Below are 25,990 nucleotides of genomic sequence, written 5' to 3' on the forward strand. Positions count from 1 at the left end.
GAATGAAAGACGAGGCTGCGGCTTCACTTTTGCTAGAGAAACAGACGTACGCACACAGGAGAGCACTCAGGCTCTGCACACTTTACCGCAGCCCTGCTCAAGCGTGACGGCGAGGCCGTGCCTCTCGCCCAGAGGTTTACCTGACAGCGGTACGTGCCTGTCCGATGCACTTTACGGCAGTCACGCGAAGGCGTGGGGGAGTGCTTACACCTCCCGCGCCCACAGGCACGCAACGACAGCCGCACACGCTGTGTGGAGCGCTTTATGGCAGCCACGCGAAGGTGCGAAGGCGGGAAGCCAAGGGCCGGTGGGCCCACGCTGCACGGGGTAGGCCCGGCGTCCCACGTCATCATAGGCTGCCTGTTATTTTATTGTCACTCCCACAGCTGAGCGAGCATGGCGATGGTGGCGGGACTGTGGCAGAGGGCGAGAGACTATATGAAGACCAAGGAGTTCCGGGACTACGTGACCAGCACGCACTTCTGGGGTCCCCTGGCCAACTGGGGCCTACCGCTGGCCGCCATTAAGGACATGAACGCATCTCCTACCATAATCAGTGGCCCTATGACGACAGCACTTATCTTCTACTCAATGGCATTCATGCGTTTTGCCTACCGTGTACAGCCTCGAAACTTGCTGCTGCTGGCGTGCCATAGCACCAACGTGGTGGTGCAGAGTGTGCAGGTGAGCCGCTACCTAATTCACCAGTACGGCGGGGACGCCGTGGGGGCTGCTGCGGCCTCTGCTGCCGCCACCGCCGGTCTCACCAGCTGTTAGCAACTTTGAGGATGATGACTTCTGCTAGACAGCCCGCCGCCAGCCCCAACCTGTGGTCCCCGAAATCTGGCTGAGAAGGCCCTATCAAATCTCGGCAGCTTGCAAGCCCTGACCTGTTGTCCTCCCTGAAGAAAAGACCAATGAAGTTTGGTTTTGAGTCTAATAAAAAACAAAAACAAAGAAACAGTGCGACTCTGATTTAAACCTGCAGTTTGCTTATTAAGAAATAGAAAATAGCACAGAACTGAAGGTGTAGTGTTGTTTATTTCGTCATCTGGAAAGAAACTTATTTAGGTGAGGGTAGATTGGCTGGTTTTCCTCTTCACGGGACCGGCACCTCGAGGGTTAGTTTTTACAGGGGAGGAAAACTGAATGAAAATGCCCCTGAGATCGTGTTTCGTTACTTGTTTCTTTACTTGTTTCGGGCCTCCAGACCAAATAATGGTGCTTAGTGTCATACATGATTTTGAAAACTTGGTATAGACAATCTCTTTACGGGAAAAATAAGTCGGGAGCTATTTCTACTGAGGGAACTACCTCGAAGGGGTTTAAACGAATTCAATGAAATACAGGTTAGACTTTTCAAAAGTACTTTTAAAAAAAAATTTTATTTATTTATGAGAGACACAGAGGGGCAGAGGGAGAAGCAGGCTCCATGGAGGGAGCCCCACGTGGGACTCGATCCCAGGTTTCCAGGATCACGGGACTCCATCCCAGGTTTCCGGGATCACCCCCTGGGCTGAAGGAGGCGCTAAACTGTTGAGCCACCCGGGCTGCCCTCAAAAGTACTTTTTAAGAGAACCTAGAATCTCTTGGTGATTGGAGAGCGATTATAATTACCATGGAAACAGGATAAACAACTCTGAAGTCAGTTGCCCCGAACTCTGAATTCTAGGTAAATAGAAAATTAAAACGACGAAATCACCATCGCTGCCTTTCTTCTTCATGCCTAAAAAAGGAGGAAATGGCAGTCCGTAAAACGGGTAAGCCTATTACCCTGTGTTGAAAGCTAGTTAGGGTTGGGGGTGAGGGTCAGTGGTCAACAGTTTTAGGCCACAGTGTCCCCCTGGTTATCCTGTGGGTGCTAAGGACTTAAGTCAGGTTGAATGAGGTGGGGAAAGAGAAGGGCGGGGCTGTGGGTGTAAGGCCATTGTTCCTGCCACAGAGGCTACACTGTAGGGTTTGACCTCAGATCTCCTGCCTCTGGAGGATGTGGGAAGTTCCAGAGTGGTGTACGGGGGGAAGAGCACTTAAACTCTACTTTTGTTAAAGATTTCAAATGCAGATTGTTCGACTGAGCTCGGTCGGCCCCTGACTCCCGGCGGCTGACCGCGACGGCTGCGGTGGGCGGGGCCTGGTGTTTCCAGGCTGAGAGCGGCGCCAGGGTGAGGGGCTCCGAGAAGGAGGAGGAGCAGGGGCCGGAGGAGGAGCCGTGTGCCCAGACACCGAACGCCATGGCCTACGCCTATCTCTTCAAGTACATCATCATCGGCGACACGGGTGTTGGTAAATCATGCTTATTGCTGCAGTTTACGGACAAGAGGTTTCAGCCAGTGCATGACCTGACTATCGGTGTAGAGTTTGGCGCTCGAATGATAACTATCGATGGGAAACGGATAAAACTTCAGATATGGGATACGGCAGGGCAAGAGTCCTTTCGTTCCATCACAAGGTCATATTACAGAGGCGCGGCAGGGGCGTTACTAGTGTATGATATCACAAGGAGAGATACATTCAACCACTTGACAACCTGGTTGGAAGATGCCCGCCATTATTCCAATTCCAACATGGTCATTATGCTTATTGGCAATAAAAGTGATTTAGAATCTAGAAGGGAAGTAAACAAAGAGGAAGGGGAAGCTTTTGCACGAGAACATGGACTTATCTTCATGGAAACTTCTGCTAAGACTGCCTCCAATGTAGAAGAGGCATTTATTAATACAGCAAAAGAAATCTATGAGAAAATCCAAGAAGGAGTCCTTGACATTAACAACGAGGCAAATGGTGTTAAAATTGGCCTTCAGCACGCTGCTGCTACTAATGCCATACATGTAGGCCATCACGGAGGACAGCAGGGCGGGGGAGGCTGCTGTTGAGTCCACCCTTTTTACTGTCTCGCTGCCCAAATTCGGCTTCTCACTTCCTCTCACTCTCCCTTGCTCAGCTGAGACCTGAAACTATTCGAAATGGCTTTATGTCACAAGGCTTTAATCCTTCGAATTGTTGTATAACTTTGAATAAATGGTTAATGTTCACTTAAAAAGATTTTGGAGATTGTATTCATATCTATTTGCATTTGTTTTCTAGGTCAATTGATGTGATTAAATATTGTCTCGCGCCTTACCTAGGAACTGAACTGTACTAAACACTACAAAGTCATCTTGAGTATTTTAAATCTGCTTGTATGGTTAAGTTTCCCAACATCTGTGGTGACCTAATGTTTAATATTCTAGAACTGTCCTCAAAGAGTTTGTCAATTTTCAAGGCTATAAGAAAACAGGAAGGCCTCTTTTAATTCTCTACTTATCATTTACTTTCCATATATACAGTTTAACCTGCTTGGGTGTAACCAAGCTTGAATTCTTTAAAGCAGTTGCATAAATTCTATACTGTTTAGAGCTTAAAGCTACAGAAGCATTGTTAGGAATTGCTTGGACACTGAATTTTAAAATTTTTGACATTGTTAACAAGATGTTCATCTTCTCTTGTCACTAGCCCAAGAAAATATGCTTAATATACATTACTAAAGGCTATGCATGTGTTAACCTTGTTTTAATGCCAAAAGTTTGCTTATGTGTCCACAATTTCTTTAAGACCTCCTCAGAAAAAGAAAAAAAGACCTCTCAGAAAAGGATCTGTTTGCTTTAATGAATATTGTTGGGTAGAGACACAGTATAATGAGTGAAATGGGCAGAAGCAAGAACTCCCTACACCTAAGTGACTCCAAGAAGAATGAATGTCCATATTTAGATGGTACATTATGAGGACTTTAATCTTTCCTTAACACAATAATGTTTTCTTTGGCTTTTATTCACATGATGTCTAAGTATATTTTCCATGCAGGACAGTTCTTCAACCTTGGTGTACAGTAACTGTGTAAATTTTTTCTTTCAGTGGCAACCTATAATCTTTATTTATTTTTTTTTTTGGCAACCTATAATCTTTAAAATATGGTAAGCATCTTCTCTGTTTTGAAGGGGATATGACAATAAATCTACCAGATGGAAAATCTTGTCAAAAGTAGAAAAGCAAAAAAAAAAAAAAAAAAAAAAAAAAGGGACGCCTGGGTGGCTCAGCAGTTGAGCGTCTGCCTTTGGCTTAAGGTGTGATCCTGGAGTCCCGGGATCGAGTCCCACGTCGGGCTCCCGGCAGGGACCCTGCTTCTCCCTCTGCCTGTGTCTCTGCCTCTCTCTGTGTGTCTCTTATGAATAAATAAATCTTTAAAAAAAGTAGAAAAGCTTTAGTAATTTTTTTTAAGCTTTAGTAATTTGCTCAGTGTGATGGTTTTATCCTTTTTTTTCTCTCCCTTGGTCTATAATAAAATTGTTACAGCAGTGCAAAATAAAATCCTATGTATAAAAAAAAAAATTTCAAATGCAGAGAGGGCCCCTGGGTGGCGCAGTTGATTGAGCATCTGACTCTTGGTTTCAATTCAGGTCGTGATTTCAGGGTCTTGAGATGGAGTTCCTGTCAGCTCTGATCTCAGTGAGGAGACTGCTGAAGTTTCTCTCTCCCTCTCCCTCTGCCCCTCCTTGCTCACTCTCTCTAAAATAAATCCTTAAAAAGAAATTTTTCAAATCCAAAGATATTGAACATGATTCTTTGAAGGGTTCTGAAGACATCAGATCTTAGATAAGACAGGCACAACATTAGGGGAACTCTGGAAGATTCCCCTTTATCTTCTGTGGCATCTAGGCAGTAGTTCACTCTGTAGGCAGTTTCTGCATTTCACAATCTGCAGATGGGGGAGAAAAACCCTGGAAAACTATTGTGTGTTAGTTATCAATTCCCGTGTGACAAATCACCTCAAAACAGTATAAAACAACAAATACTATATCACACAATTTCTGAGGGTCAGGAATCTGGGAATGGCCTATTTGGGTTCTTCTGCCTCAGCATCTTCGCTGTCTGCTGGGGCTGTAGTCTCTGGACTTGCCTGGATCTGGTGGATCCATTTTCAAGATCACTCACACAGTCGTTTGCAGGTTTCAGTTCCTTGGCATGGGGGCCACGGGGCTGCTCAGGGCAGGGCTTCCCTCCAAGTGTTCCAAGAGAAAGCCCAAGATGGAAGCCACAGTCTTCTATAGCATCATCTAGGAAGTGACATACCATCAGTTCAGCTGTGTCCTATTGGCCACATGAACCAACCCCAGTACATTGTGGGAGGAAAATACAAGGGTGGGAATACCGGGGGGCAGGGATCTTTGGGGGGGGGCATCTTGGAGGCTGGCTATCACATATGGTTCTGAAATAAAAATTCTCATGCCTTTCTGAAAATTCAGTAGAAAGTAATAATGCATGTCAGGTCATTGCCCACCTTCCCCAAAAGATGTCACAAAATGTTCAGTTTACAGTTTTGTGGGCATAACTAACATGCATATATCATGGAGCATGGATTTGGGAAGTAGGAAAGAAGTCTCTGGAAGATAGTGCTTTAGTATTTTAGATAGTTCAGACTATAATACAGTAATCAAAACCAGTTCTTAAAGTTTTGAGATGAATCCTAACCTTTTATCAAGATTTATATTAAAACTTGAAAGGGGGGATCCCTGGGTGGCGCAGCGGTTTGGCGCCTGCCTTTGGCCCAGGGCGTGATCCTGGAGACCCGGGATCGAATCCCATGTCGGGCTCCCAGTGCATGGAGCCTGCTTCTCCCTCTGCCTGTGTCTCTGCCTCTCTCTCTCTCTCTGTGACTATTATAAATAAATAAAATTAAAAAAAAAAAAAAAAAAACTTGAAAGGGGGCAGCCTGGGTGGCTCAGCGGTTTAGCGCTGCCTTCAGCCCAGGGCGTGATCCTGGATCGAGTCCCACGTCGGGCTCCTTGCATGGAGCCTGCTTCTCCCTCTGCCTGTGTCTCTGCCTCTCTCTGCACCTCTCGTGAATAAATACATAAAATTAAATAAGTAAATAAATAAATAAAATAAAACTTGAAAGGAATATTTCCCTTCACTACAATGTGAGTAGAAATTAATATATTTTTAGATCTGTCTTACAACATGTATTTTGTAATTTGAGTATATTTCAATCAAAGGCAGGTAGATTTCTAATTAACCTGGTAAAGGAAAGGTAGGTAATAATCCCTGCTGATAATTTCATATCATTCTACATTTATAATTTAGAGGGCAAAATGATGAGAGAAAAAAAATCCAAAAGATTCCAATGCCTCCAACTCTAAGGCAATGTTTCAGTTACAGGATCTAATTTGTAGTATGCCCACCCAAGAGGTCTAACCTTTGTTGCCTAGGATATTCATGTTTAAAGCCATATAAGTGATTAATACTTTAAAATGAGCCTTTCAAATCATTAGGGTAATAATCACTTCATAATCTCCCCAAACTCTCAAACACAATCCTTTCTGGCCTTCACAATTTAACCTGTCTACAGATCTCTTCCACTACTTTATGAAGCCAATAATATTTTCTGGATTGGCATTTTTCCCAAAGTTTTTGTTACTAACACACTTTTGTTACTACCCAGAATTTGTTTTATACTGATTTTAGTAAGTAGTGTCCTTCTCCTTAGGCCCTCTGAGTTCCCTGGCAAAGCACAGGCTAAAATCCAAAGAACTGCCTTACTTTTGCAACCATAATGCTGAAACGATTTTTCTCCTCTAATTCCTCTATTAGAGAAAAAAATTGTGTGGTGGGGAGAGGTGGAGAGAATAAATCATATTGCTGGATGAAAAGCAGGCACTCAGAGACAAAACGGCCCTGTGTGGAAAGGAGACCATTTTCCTGGGCCTCTCCAGACCCTGCCACCTCAAAAGTGCCCCCAGAAGTGGAGCTGACCCCCATGAAAATGGAAGCTATGACATATTCCAGGAAATGTGACACATGAGCCTTCCAGTTTGACTTTATACTGTTCACGTCTCTTGATCATCTTGAAATGAGAAAGCTGTAATTAAAAACTTTCAAAACACCAGTGGCGCAATGTTTGTTGAACAGATTTCATATGGGACTAAGCCAAAAACAGAAAAGCCAGATTTCTTCTAACCAACCCCCTCAATCCCAATTCCTTTCACAGTGGTACACAGCAAAGAAGCTTGAGAAAGGTACACAGCTTTCCAGACCTTTTATTGAAAATACAAAGAGTTTTACAGCATGCTACGCATTGTTAAACGTTCTGCTCTTCTGTTAAGCGTGTTTTAGAGATCATTCTATACTACTGCATTGTGGCATTACTATATTATTCTAACAACAGCATAATACTCTGTAGCATGAATGTGCTGGGATCTACCCAATCATCTCTCTTTTTTTAACATTTCATTTTATTTATTTTTAAAGATTTTATTTCTTCATGAGAGACACAGAGAGAGGCAGAGGCATAGGCAGAGGGAGAAGCAGGCTCCATGCAGGGAGCCTGATGCGGGACTCGATCCCCGGACCCCAGGATCACACTCTGAGCCAAAGGCAGACGCTAAACCACTGAGCCACCCAGGCAACCCTAACTAGTCATCTCTTGATGGCGGGCTGCCAATGCCGCTGTGAGCACCCTTTTGTGCACATCCTGTGCTGCATGCCCAGGTCTGGAGAGGAGAGGCCCACAGGCTGATGTTCCTGTACACACTCTCTGGGCACATCTTCCCTTTCTTCCATTTCAATGGAATTAAATGTTGCCACTCTGATGTTTTCTGAGCAGTATCTTTATCAGAACAGACAGTAAATCCAGAGATGGCATGTATACCATCACCCACACCTTATAAACCCTCACATCTGCATCCATTTCAGTGCCTGGCCATGACCGGTAATTGATAGATGTTGGAGAGAGAGGTAAGAGCTAACTGGATACAAGGAGTATGAAATGAAAGTATTCATAACCCCAAGTCCCTCAAGTTAGAAATCAGGTCTTAACTTGGTTAGTGAATCAGGATTTAATTTGATCCCAACTTCTAGATGTAAGGTCCATCTAGGAAAAGTTTTAGCAAATTTCTTAGTTTGGGCAGAGTTGTGAGATGAAGATTCTTACTTCACTACTGACATCTTTTTTTTTTTTAGATTTTATTTATTTATTCATGAGAGACAGAGAGAGAGAGAGAGAGAGAGAAGCAGGCTCCATGCAGGGAGCCTGACGTGGGACTCAATCCCAGGACTCCAGGATCATGCCCTGGGCTGAAGGCAGGCGCTCAACCGCTAAGCCACCCAGAGATCCCCTAAGCCACCCAGGGATCCCCACTACTGACGTCTTCTAAAGGAACTGTATGAAATGAAGGGACAAAGAAAATGTATGATTCAAGACCAAACAGTTATAGGCATATTTGCATTCATCCAGAGTTTACAGCATTATATATATGCATTGTAATGTAAAAATATACCAAATATATCGTACCCTCTGCCCATTGTCTACAGATTACATCTTTGATGGGCAGCTGAGCAAGCAAAGAAGGATGGCTTCCTTTGGGCCTGGAGTGGAAGCACTTCCTCCAGGCGGCAGGGCAGGGGACAATTCTGCCCCCAAGGTCCAGAGGTGACATGGCCCAGCTAAGTAGCACTGGCTTTGAAAAGGAGCAGATATAGGGGATGGGGAGGCTGATCCCATGGACCACTGCATACGACTGGGTGGTGGTTTTGCAGTTTAGGAAACCAACAGGACAAAGAAGTGGATACAATAAAGCAACAGAAGTTACAAATGAGTTTGTCACTTTGTGGAAAGAAAATGATAACTTTGAAATTCCCTAAGAGTGGTGATATTTCATCCTTAAATCTCATAACAAAGGACCAGGCTTAGTTAACAGTATAACAAACACTCACATGTAAGGATAAATTGTCGGTGGATCCTTCAGTCAACAGATAATCATGGAGCACACGAGGGCTAGGCCCTGTGCTCGGTGTTCCAGATATAATGGAACAGAAAGAGCTGTGATTGCCACAGGAGCTAACTTTTCCCAGGAGTACCAGGAACAAGCCAGCAACCACACAGCTGTCCCTGGTGTCCCCATCTGTGATGCTGGCTCAGGCCCTCTGCCTGCTTTGGTCAGTCAAGTCCCTGTGTTCTCCACTACCCCCTGACCAGCCTTGGGCCCACCTCCTTGCCCTACTGCCCTGGGGCTACCAGAAATGGGGAGCAGTAGTTCTATACTAATTAGAAATGGCCTTTTAGGTGATTTGTTTTCTTGCCTTCTTCCAAAAAGGAAGGGTTTATATCACAACATTTATATCACAGCCCACTCCTTGGGCATCCTCAGAAACGAGACTCTCAGGAAGGGGTGTGGGGAAAGGGCTTGCGTGCCAGTGAGCAGAGAACTCGATGTGACCCTTCACGCAGGCCTGGCCAAACATGGACTTTACTGTGTAAAGCAGCTTTAAGTTCAGGACCGGAAAAGAATCTCACCTTCTGAATAGTAAAATAAACCCCCAAACCAAAAATCAAAACAAACAAATGGAAGTAAAAAAAAAACCCTTGGATGACAGCATGTGTTGGCACAGCAGTATCTAACATTTTTTGGGGGGGTGGTTACAGATAATGCAACACCAACCTTATGAATATTTTTTCCAACCATATGAATATTAAAAAAAAAAATGTTCCCAAAGAGTCAAAGAAAGTCCAGGAAAAGAGAACAAAAGTTCCTTTTTGTTTGGGCAGGGTACTCTGGTAAGTTTTTCCTTTTGCACAGAAAAGAACAGGTGATATCGAAACTGTGCTGACCTTCACATAAGACACCTGATTTCTGTCAAAGGGCAACCTGAAACCAGAGAAAATATTTAATTTTCTTTCTTTGAAGGGAAAACCGTGGAACATCAGACAGTTATTTTAACAAACTTTTCTTATGGAAACGACCAAGTTGCTAAGAACTAGGCATTATCGGCATCGTTTGAGGGCTCACATGCTTTTTGATTGTGTTAGAAAGTTGATTTACTTAAGACTAGACCAGTGGCTTCAGGTATATTGGCCTAATAAACAAAGCTGACAGGAAGATTATGTTGAATCACTTCAGAGATGTGAGAACCATCAATTAGCACACAAAGCTCAGTGCCCTTTCTTTTCTTTTCTTTCTTTTTTTAAACATTTTTATTTTTTTAAGATTTTTATTTATTTGTTCATGAGACACACACACACACACACACACACACACACAGAGAGAGAGAGAGAGAGAGAGAGAGAGAAGCAGAGACATAGGCAAAGGAAGAAGCAGGCTCCCTGTGGGGAGCCCAATGCAGGACTTGATCCCAGGACTCCGGGATCATGCCCTGAGCCAAAGGCAGATGCTCAACCACTGAGCCACCCAGGCATCCAGTGCCCTTTCTTTCAAATAGTAAGGACACAGGGAAACTTCAGGTTAGACTAAACTGTGTGTTCATCATGGCCTTGTGTAAGAGAATAGGCATCAAAGTGCTGAGGTTATTCTGTCCTTACTTAACATCATATGTGGAAACTCCCCTCAGGCCTTCTCTTTGGGTGCCTGGGCCCCAGGTTCCTCTGAATCTGGTTTTTGATGCTGGAGATGGAGGCTGTCTAGTTTCTGAATATCTTCTATAAGACCATTTTGAAGATCCTCATTGTTTCTCAGAAATTCTTTCACCACTTCCAGTTGATTTAAGATCTGCAAGAGGAAACCATACAGTGCATGGCTTAGATCACTTTATAGCAGGCTCATAACTCAGAGGAAAAACTTACTAGGTCCAAGACTGGCTTCTGCTCCTGTGTCTTCCAATAGCTGGCTCTGGGCCACACAATGGGGGGTTTGTTTGTCTCCTCAAATTTTTTTGCTTTTAAGGGCTAATATCCAAAATATATAAAGAACCCGTACAACTGAATAGCCAAAAACTTCCTGAATAGGAACAAAGATGGACAAAGGACCTGAATAAACATTTTTCCAAAGAAGATGTATGATTGGCCAACAAGTACATGAAAAGGTACCTGACATCACTTGTCATTAGGGTAATGCAAATGAAAACCACAATGAGATCTCACCACATGCCTGCTAGAATGACTATCATCAAAAAGACAAGAGATAACGAATGTTGGAGAGGATGTGGAGAAGAGGGAGCCCTTGTGAACTGTTGGTGGGAACATAAATTAGTGTAGCCAGTATGGAGAACAGTATGGAGGTTCCTCAAAAAATGAAAAATAGAATTACCCTATGATCCAGCAGCTCCACTTTTGGGAACACATCTGAAGGAAATGAAAACACCACATTGAAGAGATTATTTGCTCTCCCATGTTCATAAGAAGCATTATTTACAATAGTTAAGACATGGAAACAACCTAAGTGTTCATCGATAGAAGAATGGGTAAAGAAGATGTGGTATAAAAAAAAAAAAAGAAGAAGAAGAAGATGTGGTACATGTATACAAAGGGAGATATTACTCAGACATCAGAAAGAAAGAAATCCCACCATTTGTGATAACATGTATGGACCTAGAGGGCATTATGCTAAGTGAAAGAAGTCAGGGAAAGACAAATGCTATATGATCTCATTTATATGTGGAATCTTAAAAAAAAAAAAAAGCCCCCCAAACAGACTCATAGAAAAAGAGATCAGATGTGTGGCTCCAAGAGGCAGAGGGTGGGAGGAGAGGGAATAGGAAGAAGGTGATCAAAAGGTACAAAGTTTAGTTATAAGATAGATAAGTACTAGGGATGGAATGTACAACACGGTGACTACAGCTCGCACTGCTGTGTGATACATAGGACAGTTAAGAGAGTAAATCCTAATATTCACCTCACCAGGAAAAGTTTCTTTCGTTTGGTATCTAGATGAGCTGATGGATGTTCACTAAACTTACCATGGTGATCATTTCACAATATATACAAGTCATGCTACATGTCACCATAAATTTATATAATACTGCATGTCAATTATATCTTAATAAAAAATGGGGAAAACTTTAAAAGTCCTTTTTTGCTTTAAAATCTCCTACATTTGGGGATGCCTGGGTGGCTCAGTGGTTGAGTGCCTACCTTTGGCTCGGGGCATGATCCCGGAGTCCCAGGATTGAGTCCCACATCAGGTTCCCTGGGGGGCCTGCTTCTCCCTCTGCCTGTCTCTGCCTATTTACTCTCATGAGTAAATAAATAAAAATCTTAAAACAAACAAAAAAACCTCTTATACATGTAGGAAATAGCCATCTATCTATCTATATATGTGTATGTACACACATATACACATACATATATGTGCACGTTTGTATACATATATAAAAATAAGAGGCACCGGGTGGCTCATTCAGCTGGGTAGCTGACTCTTGATTTTGGTTCGCATCATGATCTTTTTTTTTTAATTTAAAGATTTTATTTACTTATTCATGAGAGACACAGAGAGAGAGGCAGAGACATAGGCAGAGGGAGAAGCAGGCTCCCCGCAGGGAGCCTGATGTGGGACTAGATCCTGGAACTCCGGGATCATGCCCTGAGCCAAAGGCAGACGCTCAAATGCTGAGCCCTGAGCCACCCAGGCGTCCCAGTTCATGTCATGATCTCTTACTTGTGCTCTTTCTCTAGCTCTCTCTCAAATAAATAAAATCTTTAAAAAAAATCAGTAATGATTTTAAAGAATGTGGAAATTCCTTATATGTTTTTCAGCCACTTACTACACTTGACATGTTTTAGCTGAATTGTTGAACCTGCTGGAGACAAACAGAGCACTATGGGTTGGCAGGTCCACATGAAGAGGTCTTGGGTGGTGGCTGGCTGCTGCTGCAGATGGGCTCATGGTGGACATACTCCATACATGTCCCAAGGGGCCCGAGCAGCTGCTGCTCCCATTTGGCTCTGAAGCGGAATGCATTTTACAATCACAATTATACAAGCAGAGTGTATTTTAATGGGAACTCCTTTTTATAATGCTGTATATCACTGAGGCTTGTCAACTGAACAGAACAGAATGGAGATGATGAGCTCTCTCTGCTGTACGGTCCCTGGCCATCCCATGCTCCATGATATGTTGGTGCAAACTGTCACACTAAATTACCACCATTAACCATTTTTTTCTCAGCCTGGCTTTCCAACAGTAGCCATACTGTTTTAATGAACAGCAGAAACAGGTCTTGTGAAACAGTCACTGGAAAAGCCTGTGGTCCTAATATAAGCACAGTATTTCTAAATTCCTAGATGCCTGGTTTTTCATATCTTAGTATCTCCAATGAGAAGGTACCTTACCGTTGATAGTGTCTCACAATAGATTGGCAGTGTTTTTTTGTTTGTTTGTTTCTTTCTTAGAAGTGACTGGATTAATGGCGTCTCACAGTCGATGGCATTCTAGATTCACTGAAATCTGGTTTGTCAAATCCTCTGACTTTGTGGAAACTAACCCTAAAGAACACGGATGACCATATATGGTACAGAACCTTCAAAAGACAGTAAGTTCACATATTGTGGAAAGCCAACCTTCAACTTCTTTGAGATAACATCACAATCTATCCTAACTTCCATTTTGATCAATCAAAATATCAAGAGACATGTCATGCTCTACTGAACAGAGAGCATGAAGAATGAGAATTTATCAAGTCTACCTAGAGATTTTGGGGACCCAGAGGACAAGCCAACTAACCCTAATTTCCTGTCTATAAAACAGAGATAATGAGGGTTCAAAATTTATAGCTGCTAGCTCCTCGGTGATATATTGATATATGATCTGCAGGGCCACATGTGGAAAGGCCTAGAAACAGAGCCTTGAGACCCCCGGGGCCAGCCGTCACTCCCCAGCTGCATGGCCTGGTGTCTGTCAGTGCACGCTCCTGGTGGTTGCTGCCTCACATGCAAAGCAGCGGACCTGGTCCCTGCCAGGTTCCCTGCCAGCTCCTAACTTACATAGACTCCTGGCTTGAGTGCACTGCTACTGATATATTTTGCTGTTTCTTACACTAACAGGAAAAAATAACTACAGCTCCCTGAGGAGAGTAGACAGAGCTAGTGATGCCTCTGGGGCCTTAAGTTTGACCTCCCCACCCCATCCCTGGTTGTCTTCTCCTGTTCTAGGCTGCTTCTGACAAAAGCAGCAGAAACAAAACTCAGACTGGTTCTATGATATTTTGAAATAAAGTATGACAAAACACACAGATTTAGAAAATAGAAGACTTAACCATTTTCTTCATCGCTGTCAATGCCTATGGTGTGCTGGGGTGGGAGCATCCAAAAACCAGGGACTCTCAGTCCCCCTGCTAAAGGAGCTCACTAAGTTGAATGAAGCATCTAGGTCAAGGTCAGAATAATTAATAGAGGCCTATGGAGCAGTGAGGAGCAGGGCTTAATGAATGAAACACACACTTTGTATTAAAGAAACACTTCGCCTGTGTTTAAAGAGGTTACCAGCAAACTAATTTTCTTGGACAAGGTAGAATGGAGAGGTGAAATGATTTGTCCAAGATCTCCTGGTGATCTAGAACTCTAATCCAGCAAGTACTGGAATCTGTCTGAAGTTTACTAGAATATAATTCTACTACTGTTCCTCCCCCCACTTTTTTTATACCTTGCATCTAACAAAGAGGATTCATTTGTCCTGTATTCCCTAGCAGGACTTAAGACCATCATCAGTCGGCACTGTCCTAAGCTGGAAACCTTTAAACCCTCCCTTCCCACTTTCTTCCAGTCCCATGTCACACTCCAAATACTCTAAGCAGCCACTAAGAGCCATCAGCCCTGCCCCAGCAATGCCTCCAGATTCCAGCTCCTCCCCTGCACCTCCAGTTTCTATCTTTTTTCCACTCTCACATGGCTGTGACAGCCTCCCGCTTGTCTCCAACCCCCAATGACCATGAGTTAGCTTTCTAAAAGCCACATTAGACCTATTCAGTTTACTCTTTCTTGCTTAAAAACACTTGTGTGTGTGTGTGGGGGGGGTGCCTGGGTGGCTCAGTCAACTAAGCATCTGCTTTCAGCTCAGGTCATGATCACAGGGTCCTGGGATCGAGCCCCACATTGGACTCCCTGCTCAGCGCGGGCTCTGCTTCTCCCTCTCCCTCTGCCTTTGCCCCCCTACTCATGCTTGCTCTCTTTCTCTCTCAAATAAATAAAATCTTTAAAGAAAACAACCAACCAACAAACAAAGAAAGCATCTGTTTGCTCCCCACTGCTTTTTAGGAACAAGGCCCAAGTCCCTTGCAACAGCACAGCAAACCTTCTAAAATATGGCTTCAAGCTAACCTGACTGCCTTCGCATCTGACCATCACTCCTACACTTGCCTTCTCACTGCTCAGATCCAAGCTATTCTTTTATATGTCTGCAACTGCTGCTCCTTCGGCCCAGGATGCCCTCTGCTCTTGCTAGTTTGCCAAACTCTTGTGTGATTCCGCTAGTCCTGGTTCAATGGCACCTTCTCAGCAAAGTTTTTTTTTTTTTTTGCAATCCCCCCTGACCTGCAGAGAAGCCCCAGAGCCTTTTGTTCAGAATCTTGTTGTAGCCCTCACCATGTTGTCCCATTCTGTGCATACTTTGGGAACTCAAATGTTCGCTGACTGAGGGAAAATATTTGTGTAAAGGTAATACTAGTCTGTGTCAAAAGAAAACTTTCTGGCAATGGGTTGATTTCTAAATCAGAAACATAGCTGGCAGTATGTTAAAATGAGCGACTCTTCCTCCCTGGCGCATTTCTTTGATTTGTTTACTCACACAGAGTATAGGATGCTTTTTTTTTCTTTTTTTTACCTCTTCAGGCAACACGTCTTGTTCTTGTGCTTGAAGACAGATCTCTTGAAGTTTTTCCTTTAGTAATTCCATTTCTATTTCGTTGACTTGGCTCTCACTCAGGTAAACTCCTGTTTCATATTCACAGCCATCTCGCTGATCTTCTGCAGGGATGTGAACAGCCCAGTCAGATGTCAACAGCTGTTGGATTACCGAACAAATATGTGAATGATGGAAAGGGAAAGATGTTTTACTGGATTGCTCAAAGAACTTAAAACTAAACATCTTTGACTGGATCCACTTTAGCAATATCCTGTGACCAGAGAAAAGCTTCTCAGCATTGGAACAATTCTGGATTTCATATCAACATTTCTTCCCCCTGCTTACATTCTAAAATTTCATTTAAATCTAACAAACTTTAAATTCTAAATGAGTGAATGCAGTTGCCTTTCCCACTTTTGTTCTTTATACCAGAACCGTTAAATCTGATTTTTACCTGTTCTATTCTAGTGTACGCTGCCACAATCTCTGGGATATTCTTGAATTCATTCAGGAAATTTTGGATCTTCATCTGAAAATCTCGAAGCCACAGAGAAGACACTTTCATCTCTGAAGAATGCATGATCTCGTTACGACACTTAATCACCTACAGAAAGGCAAAAAAAGGTTTCAAAGTCAAATAATGGGGTAAACGGAGATTTTGTAGTTCCAATGGAAAATTCCAGAAAGGCTTTGTTAACTACAAAACCCACAAGTGTGGCCTGTAGTTGTTATCAGGGTTTGAGGGGATGTTTGACCGCCTGCTACTTGGCAGTCATTGGAGTGAGAAACACAAACAAGCCTACAATTCTTGCTAACTCTTGAAATCTTGTTACTGGCTGGTTCTCTCTTACACAAGCCCCCAAATCTCTTAACTTAAAACTACCGGCCAAAGAGCAAGAGTATTGTTTTCTGGCTCTGGGTACACCCAAAGGCTGAAGCAGACAATGTGAAAATCTTTTGAATATTGTTGGAGCTCCAGGAAGCTGGGCCAAGGGAGTGTTTTGATGTGGAAATTCTGATGAAAAGAAAATCAGGGATGTGTGGGTGGCTCAGCAGTTGACCATCTGCCTTTGGCTTAGGGCATGATCCCAGAGTCCTGGGATCGAGTCCCACATTGGGCTCCCTGCATGGAGCCTGCTTCTCCCTCTGCCTATGTCTCTGCCTCTCTCTCTCTGCGTCTCTCATGAATAAATAAATAAAATCTTAAAAAAAAAAGAAAAGAAACTTCTGCCTATATTTTGGCAAACAATTCTCTCTCTCTCTCTCTCTCTCTCTCTCTCTCTCTCACACACACACACACACACACACACACACACACACACACATTTTTAAGTAGGCTCCACACCTAGTGTGGAGCCCATCACAGGGCTTGAACTCATGACTCCAAGGTCAAGACCTGAGCTGAGATCAAGAGTCAGATGCTTAACTGACTGAGCTACCCAGGTGTCCCATGTCTCATCATATATTAATATGTAATTCACATAAAGTCTTCTACATTTTTAGTTAAGAGACACAAAGGGGTCAGGTCTATACTGGGACAGTTTTTGCCTCTGCTGATATCACTCAAGATTCTCAGTCCTTTCAGCTGCTATCATGCCAGCGAAATATACATGTGTTTCTCTGCATATTATATATCATCCAGGTATGCTACATACTCTTTTTGAAGAACCTCAGAGTAATAAATGTGCAAGAGTTGCTCTCTGGTGAAATAAAGTCTAAAGCCTCCAGAGAAAATATGACAAGCATCGTGATCTATTCTGACACTGTCGGTCCATTAGTGTTTTTATTTCCTTCAGCTCCGTGGACCTTGCTCTTGCAACTGTCTAGCTGAAGACATTCAGAAGGACAGGATTCAAATGCTGGCATACGACAGAGTGACACACTGCTTTCCTTTTTTAATGGGGAAGATTACGTTATGTTTACGGCAAACCAGAAAAGAGAAATCTGTGGTTTATCTATTTTGGCACCGAACACTATAAAATCAAGGTGTTGGGAAACTTCAGTGAGGGAGAATTAAGGGGTCCTATATTCACACGCAGCTTCTCCGACGTACAGAAGGGGCACGCGCCATGATCCCCACTAGGCCTCCCGCCGCTGGTCTCATCTTCACAGTCCCCCCGACCTGCCTAACTCTCACTGTATGGTTTTAAATCCAACGGCTCTTACCTCTGTGACTTTCTTTCGATCAACTGTGAAGTGATCGCAGGAGTTGATGAGACTTAAAAGAGCAACGGCATCACATTCCTCAGGGCCTGTTTTGTCCGTCAGTCCTCGGGGCATGAAGGCCTACAGCAGGGGAGGCACAACGGATGTGGATACCAGAGGCTCCTCCAACCCCAGGAGCTAGTGGGGCAGGTGTGATCTGCCTGTTTCCCGAATGATGACCGAAATTCTCTTACTGAGTTTTCGAGGTTGAGCCTCATGAGTCAAAAACACAAGTCAGGAACCAGTGTCAGAGCTAAGCCTTGGCCAAGGGCAGTAACCGAAGGGCTGCTCTGCCTGTCCCTCTGCTATCAGAAATACTTAAACACTCGACAGAACTGGTTTCCCATCCTTTCCCAATGGGGTATAAGCAGGCAGCAAGGGTAGGAAGCACCAAAGTTTCAGTGGCTGAGCTGTTGAGAAGGTTATTTAAAATTTAAAAATAGTTACTCCCAAGTGGGAACTGTAAAGATGACTTAAGCAAGGGGTGCCTGGGTGACTCAGTTAGTGAAGCGTCTTCCTTTGGCTCAGGTCATGACCAGGGTCCTGGGATCAGGCCCTACACAGGGCTCCCTGCTCAGTGAGGAATCTGCTTCTCCCTCTCCCTCTGCCCCTCCCCCTGCTTGTGCGCGCGCTCTTGCTCTCAAATAAATAAAATCTTAAAAAAAGTAAAGATGACTTGAGCAAGTTCAGTATGATGGTAGCACAAAGTTAAGAGCCTGGGCACTGCAGTGTGACACAGCTGGGTTCACATCCCAGCTCTGCCACTTGCCAACTGTGCGGCCCTTACTCTCAAGATTTCTCATCAGTAAGTAGGGGATAAGTGTTGTCATCACCCTCGAAGGATGTTGTGAGAATTGAGTTAATGCAGGTGAACCACTTGCATGGTGTCTGGCACATGCTAAACCAATAGGCCATAAATGTTGGCATAGATTATGTTGATGGTACTAGGCAAGCATGACCTATTTAGGAGTTACAGATGGAATCTTAGGGTTTGAGATACTCGATACATCAGAAGGGCCTTGTTCTAGCATAAGCTTGCCTTTTGTAGGATTTTAAGGCATGGACACCCAAAATGGTATCACCACAAGGCTTGGGCATGTTTCTTTCCTGAAATAGTCCCAAATTTACACCTGAATGCAACAACTTTACCAAGCTCAGAAGCTCACCAGTGACTAGAAAAAATGACATATGAAAGACAGCTTGCAGTAAGAACTCCAAATAAAAGGAACTGTTCCCTTGAAAAGAAACACATCTCAGGAGGCAAGCAAATGCAGTGCTTCCTACAGTGCTGCTCATGATGAGATTCCAAAAAGGGCTTGTGATCAGGGCCCACACACCCCAAGGAGAGTCTCAGCTACGTTCCTGACAGTGGTAGAATCCTTTCTGGAGCCTCACATACTTAAGAAGAACTTTGTAGGGGTGCTTGAGTGGCTCGGTCGGTTGGGTGTCCACCTTCAGCTTAGGTCATGATCCTGGGGTCCTGGGATAGAGCCCCAAGTCAGGCTTCCCATTCATGGGGAATCTGCTTCTCCCTCTTCCTCTGCCCCCTCCCCATTGCATGTGCTCTCTCTCAAATAAATAAAATCATTAAAAAAAAGAACTTTGCATGCACTGAATGGCCCATATCGAAAGGTACAGTAAGTAGTGAGTACCATTACTCTTTCCATGTCTTAACAGCCACTGACATACTGAGCCTCTGAAAGTCTACGATGGATGCTCCGATGTTTTTTGTTTTTTAAAGATTTTTATTTATTTATTTAGAGCACCCCAACAGGGGGAGGGGCAGAGGGAGAGGGTGAATGAGAATCCCAAGCAGACTCAGCATTGAACACAGAGCCCAACATGGGGTTTGATCCCATGACTCTGAGATCATGACCTGAGCCAAAATCAAGAGTTACAGGCCCAACCGACTGAGCCATCCAGACGCCCATGGATGCTGCGATGTTAACATAGAAGTTAACTCATGTATTACAACCAAACTAGTGCAATGAAACTGCAGGAAGAAAAATTACTTCAGCTCCTCCTGGGAGGATGATCCCAAAGTTATAAGGGTCTTAGGTGCCTCAAATCTGGGCACAGTTTTTCTTTTCCATTACAAGGTGCATTTTCTCACCAATATGGGTTTGTCTTTTCCACATTCTTGCTTTAGTTTAGTAATTATTTCCCTTTCTTCTGAACTAGAAGATGACAAGGGAGGCTCTGCTGCCTTCTTGCCACTGAAAGGAGTTTCTTAAAATGGTGCCAAGTGCCACTGTGTTCTAGACATCAAATGCACGGCAGCGGGAAACATGTGTTACTGCCTCCCATGACCCTCTCCTGCCTCTTCAGTGAGTAGATGTTTTGTTTTGCAAAACAAACAGGGGCCAGATCTGGCTCTGGAAAGGAGTTTAGAGTTTCTTCTAAAGACATCAGGAAGCCTCCCAAGGGTCAGAAATTAGAAAACGATCTAATTTCCCCTCAAAGACTACGTATCCTGCCATGTGGAGAACCAACCAGGGGGTGACCAGATGCCACCAGAGCAGCAGAGGTGGCTGGGTGAGAGGCTGAGGCCAGAGGTCAGGCAGGAGGTGGAGAGAAGGAATCCAAAAGTATTTTGCAGCTGTAAACAAGGGGGCAGTAAGTGGGAGAGATGAAGCGAGGGTGGTTGTAGGTAGCTGCTGCTGGGGCGTGGCCACACTGCAATGGGTTGGGCAGTCCAGGTGACAAGTCCTGCTTGAGAATCCAAAGTGCCCAGGGGGTAATAAGGAGAGGGGTTGAGCATGCTAGATAGGGGCACCTGGAGCTCAGAAGAGAGGGCAGGGCTAGGGGCACGAATTAGGGATAGCATGAGTGTAGTATTTGGTGGTGAACTCCATGGGCCAGGGCAGTACTGCCAGAGGAAAAGAGAGGGACAGAAGAGGCCTGAGAAAGGCCGGCTGAGGACGGGAAAGAGGCTTTGGAGGAGGAGCCAGGGAGACAAGAGACCCATGGGGGACAATGATGACATAAAGCCTGAAGTGTTTCAAGAAGAGGGGCCAGTCATGCAAAATGCCCCTGAGGAAAGAGAGATGGGGCTGGAGAACTGAAGCCCGACAAGACCGATGCCGGGGGCTGGCAGGGGCAGAAGCCACACTATAAAGGGTTGAAGAGTTACGGGCAGCTGGGGAAGAGAGAGCAGGCATAAAACCCTTTCTGAGAAGCTCCACAGGGTATGCATATGGGAGGCAGATACAGAAATGGGGACAGAGCTAGAGGGAATGGCTCAGGGAAGCTTTTCTTTCTTTTTAAATTTTATTTTCCAAATATATATTCAAGCAGTTTTATTTTTTAAAACGGCTTTACTGAGGTACAATCCACATACCAAACAATTCACTCTTTGAAGCGTATGGTTCTCTGTGACAACATGAATGGATCTTGAGGGCGTTGTGCTAAGTAAGTCAGAGAAAGACAAATATTGTGTGATCTCACTTCTATGTGGAATCTAAAAAAACAAAACAAAACCAAACCCAAGCTCGTAGATATGGAGAACAGGCTGTCAGAGGCAAAAATGGGTGAAGGGGGTCAAAAGGTACCAACTTCCAATTATAAAATACGTAAGTCATGGGGATCTAATGTCCAGCATGGTGACTATAGTTAATAATACATACTGCATATTTTAAAGTTGCTGAAACAGATCTTAAAAGTTCTCATCACAAGAAAAAAAACCTTTTTCTAACTCTGTATGCTGATGTGGCAATCATTTCTTCTTTTTTATTTTTGCAATCATTTCTTAATATTTACTCCTATCACGCCATTAAGGTATACATCTAAAACTGATACAATGTTATATGTCAGTTATACCTCAACTTAAAAAAATGTACAGTTTCAGTGGTTTTGAGTATATTCACAGGATTGTGTCACCATCACCAGTTGATTTTAGAACATGTTCAGCACCCTAAAAAGAAGCCCTATACATCTGTTAGTTATAATCTCCCTCTTACCCCCTGGCCTTAGCAACCTCTCGTCTTTTTGTCTCTGTGTTTATGCCCATTCTGGACATTTCATATAAATGGAATCATACAATATATGATTGGCATCTTTCACTTAGTATAATGTTTTCAAGGTTCATCCAATGTCCTAGCATGTATTCGTACTTCATCCTTTTTTTTCAAGATTTATTTTTATTTATTTGAGAGAGAGAGAGAGAGGAGGGGAGAGGCAGAAGGAGGAGAAAGAATCCCAAGCAGACTCCACACTGAGAGTGGAGCCTGATACCGGGCTCAATCCCACGACCCTAAGATCATGACCTGAGCCAGAATTAAGAGTCAAATGCCCAACCGACTGAGCCACCCAGGTGCCCCCACTTCATTCCTTTTTATAGCTAAATAACATCTCATTGTATGGACAAGGCACATTTTGCTCATCCATTCATTGGCTGATGGACATTTGTGTTGTTTCCACTTTTTGGCTGCCATGAATTGTGCTGCTATGAACACTCATGCACAGGGTCTTGTGTGGATGTGTATTTCCACTTCATCAAATACAAACCTAGAAGTGGAATTGCTAGGTCATATGGTAACCCTATTTACTATTACAGTAACCCTATTAATATTGTCTTTTAAAAATTATTTATTTATTAAAAATTTTATTTATTCATGAGAGACACAGAAAGAGAGGCAGAGACATAGGCAGAGGGAGAAGCAGGCTCCCTCCAGAGGAGCCCCATGTAGGACTTGATCCCAGGACCCTGGGATCACGACCTGAGCCAAAGGCAGATGCTCAACCATTGAGCCACCCAGGTGCCCAATAATCTTGTCTTTAAAAAAAAATTTTTTTTAATAAACCAAGACAGTATTAAAGCTATCTGTATGGTGGTGGGAATAAGCTCGGGCGGGGAGAGAGTGGATCCCTGAGGCCTGAAAGTCCATGGGCAGGTGGGAAGGGGTATGATCCAACATACTAGTGGAGGGCCAAGGTGGTAAGAAGATAAATGTCCTTCCTTCTTTGTAGCAGAAGAAAGATGGTGCACATGGCGGGGGGGGGGGGGTAGGTTTGTAGGTCTGGTAAAAAGATAAAGCAGGTATCTGTGGGCATGTATCAACTCCAGGAAAAATGCACAAAGTCAGTAGCTGGGAGCGAAGGTGGCGGAATGGGAGCGTGGCATGGGAAAGGCAGCAACAACTGTCCCCAGGAACAGGAGCCCTATACAGAGATGTGGCCAGACCACTGGGGCTCATGATTAAGAACTAAAAGTGAAACCAGTCAGCTCCCTTGTGACATTATTCCCCTGAGCATGATCAGATGATGGTGTCATCAGGGCTGCAGTTGGGCCATGCAAGTTCAGAGAAAGGAGGGAAAAAAGGAGGATATGGTTGGAGAATAAACACTTGGATTGGACTAGAAGGTCTGCTGGTGACAGCAACAAAAAGGTGCATGAACAGGTGACATGGGCTTCAAGAGAATTCCAAGGGTATGAAAGCAGTAACAATGACCACACAGGTGAGGGATAGTCACAGTAAAGGGCAGAATTTTAAGTTTCTTTCTTTTCTAGGTAAAAGTAAAAGTTGGGAATTCTATGGTGGCAACAACAACAACAACAAAAAAGAAAGAAAGAAAGAAAGAAAGAAAGAAAGAAAGAAAGAAAGAAAGAAAGAAAAGGGGAAAGAAGGTGTAGATATGGTGCGTTTACGGATCCATGATAGCCACAAGTCTGTGGCCACTGATCAAGTCCAACTTCCTCATTTTTGAGGTTAGGGAACACAACAGCAGTTAAGCTAGCTAGGACTCTGATCCCTGCTTTCCAGGCACCAAGCCTGTGCCTGTTGCTAATTAGTGTGTAGACTGACTATAAAAGTTAATTTGGGTTAGAAGGTGACTTTGCCCAGCCCCACCTGCTACTGGGCTTCTGGAAAACATTAAAAAAAAAATTCCCCAATTGGGGAAGTCACAGCTAGGCAAGTCATAGTGCCAAGATCTAACAGTCTATCTGGCTGCCCACTCCACCTGACCTCCCCAAAGTTTTATGCCTTACCTGGGCACTTGAAGTCCTTTCTGTTTTAGCTCTAACTTCCCTTGGCTTCCTCTGCTATCCTGATGGCACTCTACAGTCAAAATGAGCTACTCAGGGAGCCTACACTCAAGAACGTTTGCCTTATGTGTTTCTCCCTCTGGGCCTGTGCCCATGATGCTCGCTCTACATCTTGGGTCAGTGTCTCTTGTTGAAATCTTTCCAATAGATTTCCAAGCAGGGGTAGCAAACTTAAATGCCTTGTTAGTAGTAGCAAGCTTCTACATCGCTAAGCTAGATCGGATGCAGTACAACAGCTCTGAACCCCCTGGATCGTAGATCAAACACTCATTCCTCTCTCTATCTCTGCGTCTGTTTATGAGGCTCTAGGATCCAGGTGACCAGCTACCTGGTGACTCAGCCACCCTCCGGAGCAGGTGCTTACCTTGGCCACCTCCCAGGCATCAACGGGCCAGCGGCGCGGCTGGCAGTTCCCCCAGTGGACGTCTCCATTCCTGTTGGTGTGGTGTTTCAAAATCTCCCGTTTCCACTCCGCGCATACCTGACACTGAGGCTGAAACTACAGGGGGCGGCGGTGAGAAGGGGCCCGGCAGGGAGGGGTGGCGTCTTGGGCTAGTGAGCCCGAGGTTTTGCGGTCAGCGCCGCCCCGGGGAGGGCTCCGGACCCCGTGCTCGGGGACCAGGACGGGGGCTGGGAGTAAAGCCAGGGGCTCACCTGGCGGGCCCGCGGGCTACACCGTGAGCCGCTGCGGCAGGCGGCGCGGGGGCCCAGGCTGGGAGTGGCGGCGAGCAGACCGCGATGGAAGGTGAGTACCTCGCGGGCGACGAAGCCCTGCAGGCAGCCGCGCAGCAGCAGCAGGCAGTGGCCCGCCTTCACCCAGTTCTTGTACTCGGTGCAGTTGAGGCGCGCGGCCAGCTCAGACAGCACCATGTCCCCCTCGGGCCCCGCGCCAGGGGCGAAGAGCTAGGGGGCGAGGGTCGAGAGGCGGGGCGGACGGCACTGCGCAGGCGCGGGAACCTGGGCGGTGCCGTCAGCCAGGCCCCGCCCGGAGCCCGCCCCCATGTGCAGGCCGAGGCAAGGGGGCGGAGCCTTCTGGCTTAACGGATACGCCCGCCCCACCCCAGTGTTAGGTGGCAGCAGACGCGAGTCCTTTATCCAGTGCTGGCCCAGAGCTTGTACCTGAGTAACAGCCCGTTTGTTTGTTCCCCCAAACTGAGACCCTGCCAGTACCCGATTCGACTCCCTCTCCTGTTGTCCGTGCTCTTTTATTGTAGAGATGTGCAAGATGCTCAAGGCACAGTTTTTGAATGATGCATGTTCCTTGCATTATACGATTCTATAAAGTTTACTTAGTTCCTAAGCCCAACAGGTTGGCTGTAGCAAATAAAGGCATTACTGCAGTGTGACCGCTGGTGGCCTATACCACGTGTCTACCACGCACTTGCAGTGTGCCAAAGTGACACAAAGCTTAACAACATCCGCCATTAGGCCATCTAGCTGAAGCAAACAGGACGACGCATCCCGGATGGGTTTGTGGAGGGCTGCACTGCCCCAAGCCGTATAAGGGCTTCTTCCACTATTGTCCTGAGGCATCCAGCTTAGATGATGATTTAGTAGTCTCGGTTACAATTAGTGCTTCTTACCTAAGGCAGTCTTAACTTCCAAGTAAGTGCCTTGAGGGTCAGAAGGCAATGGACTGTCAACTCTGTCATGACAAGAGGTTCTTTCAGTTTGGGGGCTATTTAGTGAGCTTCTTGAACTTGGAAAACTTTAAGTTGTGTGTAGTCAAAAGGCTCTGGGAGAAGAGTCTATAGACAGAACCTTTGCTGACTTCCTGGTTAAAAGCAAAGTGGCACAGTGTGTAGGGGAGCTCTAGCTCTGAATTCAAACTGCCCCCTTTTAACTGTTTGATCTTAAGCAAATAATTTTGATCTCAGCAAATTACTTCATTTCCCTGGGCCTCAGTTTACTCATCTGTAAAAGGAGGGTACTATACCTACCTCACTGAGTTGTTGTGAGAATTAAACACACATTGAAATACTTAGGATAGTGCCTGGCAATAGTAAGCTCTCAGTAAATATTACATTGTTCTAAATGTGCCCTTCCACCAGTCATATTCCTGGGCAAGGTATTTGAACAAATCACTGGCCACTTGGAAAAGTGGACGCACTATATAGAAAATTGAGATCTGGTCTTCTGG

General features: G+C 44.7%; 2 protein-coding genes and 1 pseudogene across 7 annotated transcripts; 2 read left to right on the forward strand and 1 right to left on the reverse strand.

Annotated features, from left to right (window-relative positions):
- The first annotated feature begins 315 nt into the window (after positions 1–315).
- On the forward strand, positions 316–3,040 carry MPC1L (mitochondrial pyruvate carrier 1 like). Its single transcript, XM_072744853.1, has 2 exons — positions 316–1,760; positions 2,050–3,040. Exon 1 carries the CDS (start codon positions 397–399, stop codon positions 775–777), a length of 381 nt encoding a protein of 126 aa, XP_072600954.1. The 5' UTR covers positions 316–396; the 3' UTR covers positions 778–1,760; positions 2,050–3,040.
- LOC112929979 (ras-related protein Rab-2A pseudogene) lies at positions 1,687–3,040 on the forward strand (annotated as a pseudogene).
- A 1,526-nt stretch (positions 3,041–4,566) lies between these two features.
- CXHXorf38 (chromosome X CXorf38 homolog) lies at positions 4,567–24,794 on the reverse strand. 6 transcript variants are annotated; one of them, XM_072744850.1, is made up of 7 exons: positions 24,505–24,789; positions 24,215–24,349; positions 17,766–17,885; positions 16,054–16,203; positions 15,579–15,758; positions 10,349–10,535; positions 4,567–5,090 (listed from the first exon to the last, which is right to left on the reverse strand). In XM_072744850.1, the coding sequence occupies exons 1-6, from the start codon at positions 24,718–24,720 to the stop codon at positions 10,374–10,376; spliced, it is 963 nt and encodes a 320-aa protein (XP_072600951.1). In that variant the 5' UTR covers positions 24,721–24,789; the 3' UTR covers positions 4,567–5,090; positions 10,349–10,373. The 6 variants fall into 6 exon arrangements, with proteins under 6 accessions (XP_072600951.1, XP_072600952.1, XP_025868001.1 ...); XM_072744849.1 differs by lacking the exon at positions 4,567–5,090 and adding an exon at positions 7,979–9,677; XM_072744851.1 differs by lacking the exon at positions 10,349–10,535 and having other exon boundaries at positions 4,952–5,090; positions 24,505–24,791.
- Between the last annotated feature and the right edge of the window lie 1,196 nt (positions 24,795–25,990).

Source organism: Vulpes vulpes, chromosome X (assembly GCF_048418805.1).
Source record: "Vulpes vulpes isolate BD-2025 chromosome X, VulVul3, whole genome shotgun sequence".
NCBI classification, from domain to species: Eukaryota; Metazoa; Chordata; class Mammalia; order Carnivora; family Canidae; genus Vulpes; species Vulpes vulpes.

Coding starts and splice junctions, on each gene's coding strand:
- CXHXorf38 (XM_072744850.1), bottom strand. CDS start 24,720: ATGGTGCTGTCTGAGCTGGCCGCGCGCCTCAACTGCACCGAGTACAAG. Junction 24,350..24,504: donor GTAGCCCGCGGGCCCGCCAG/GTGAGCCCCTGG, acceptor CGCCCCCTGTAG/TTTCAGCCTCAGTGTCAGGT. Junction 15,759..16,053: donor CGTACACTAGAATAGAACAG/GTAAAAATCAGA, acceptor GTAATCCAACAG/CTGTTGACATCTGACTGGGC.
- MPC1L (XM_072744853.1), top strand. CDS start 397: ATGGCGATGGTGGCGGGACTGTGGCAGAGGGCGAGAGACTATATGAAG.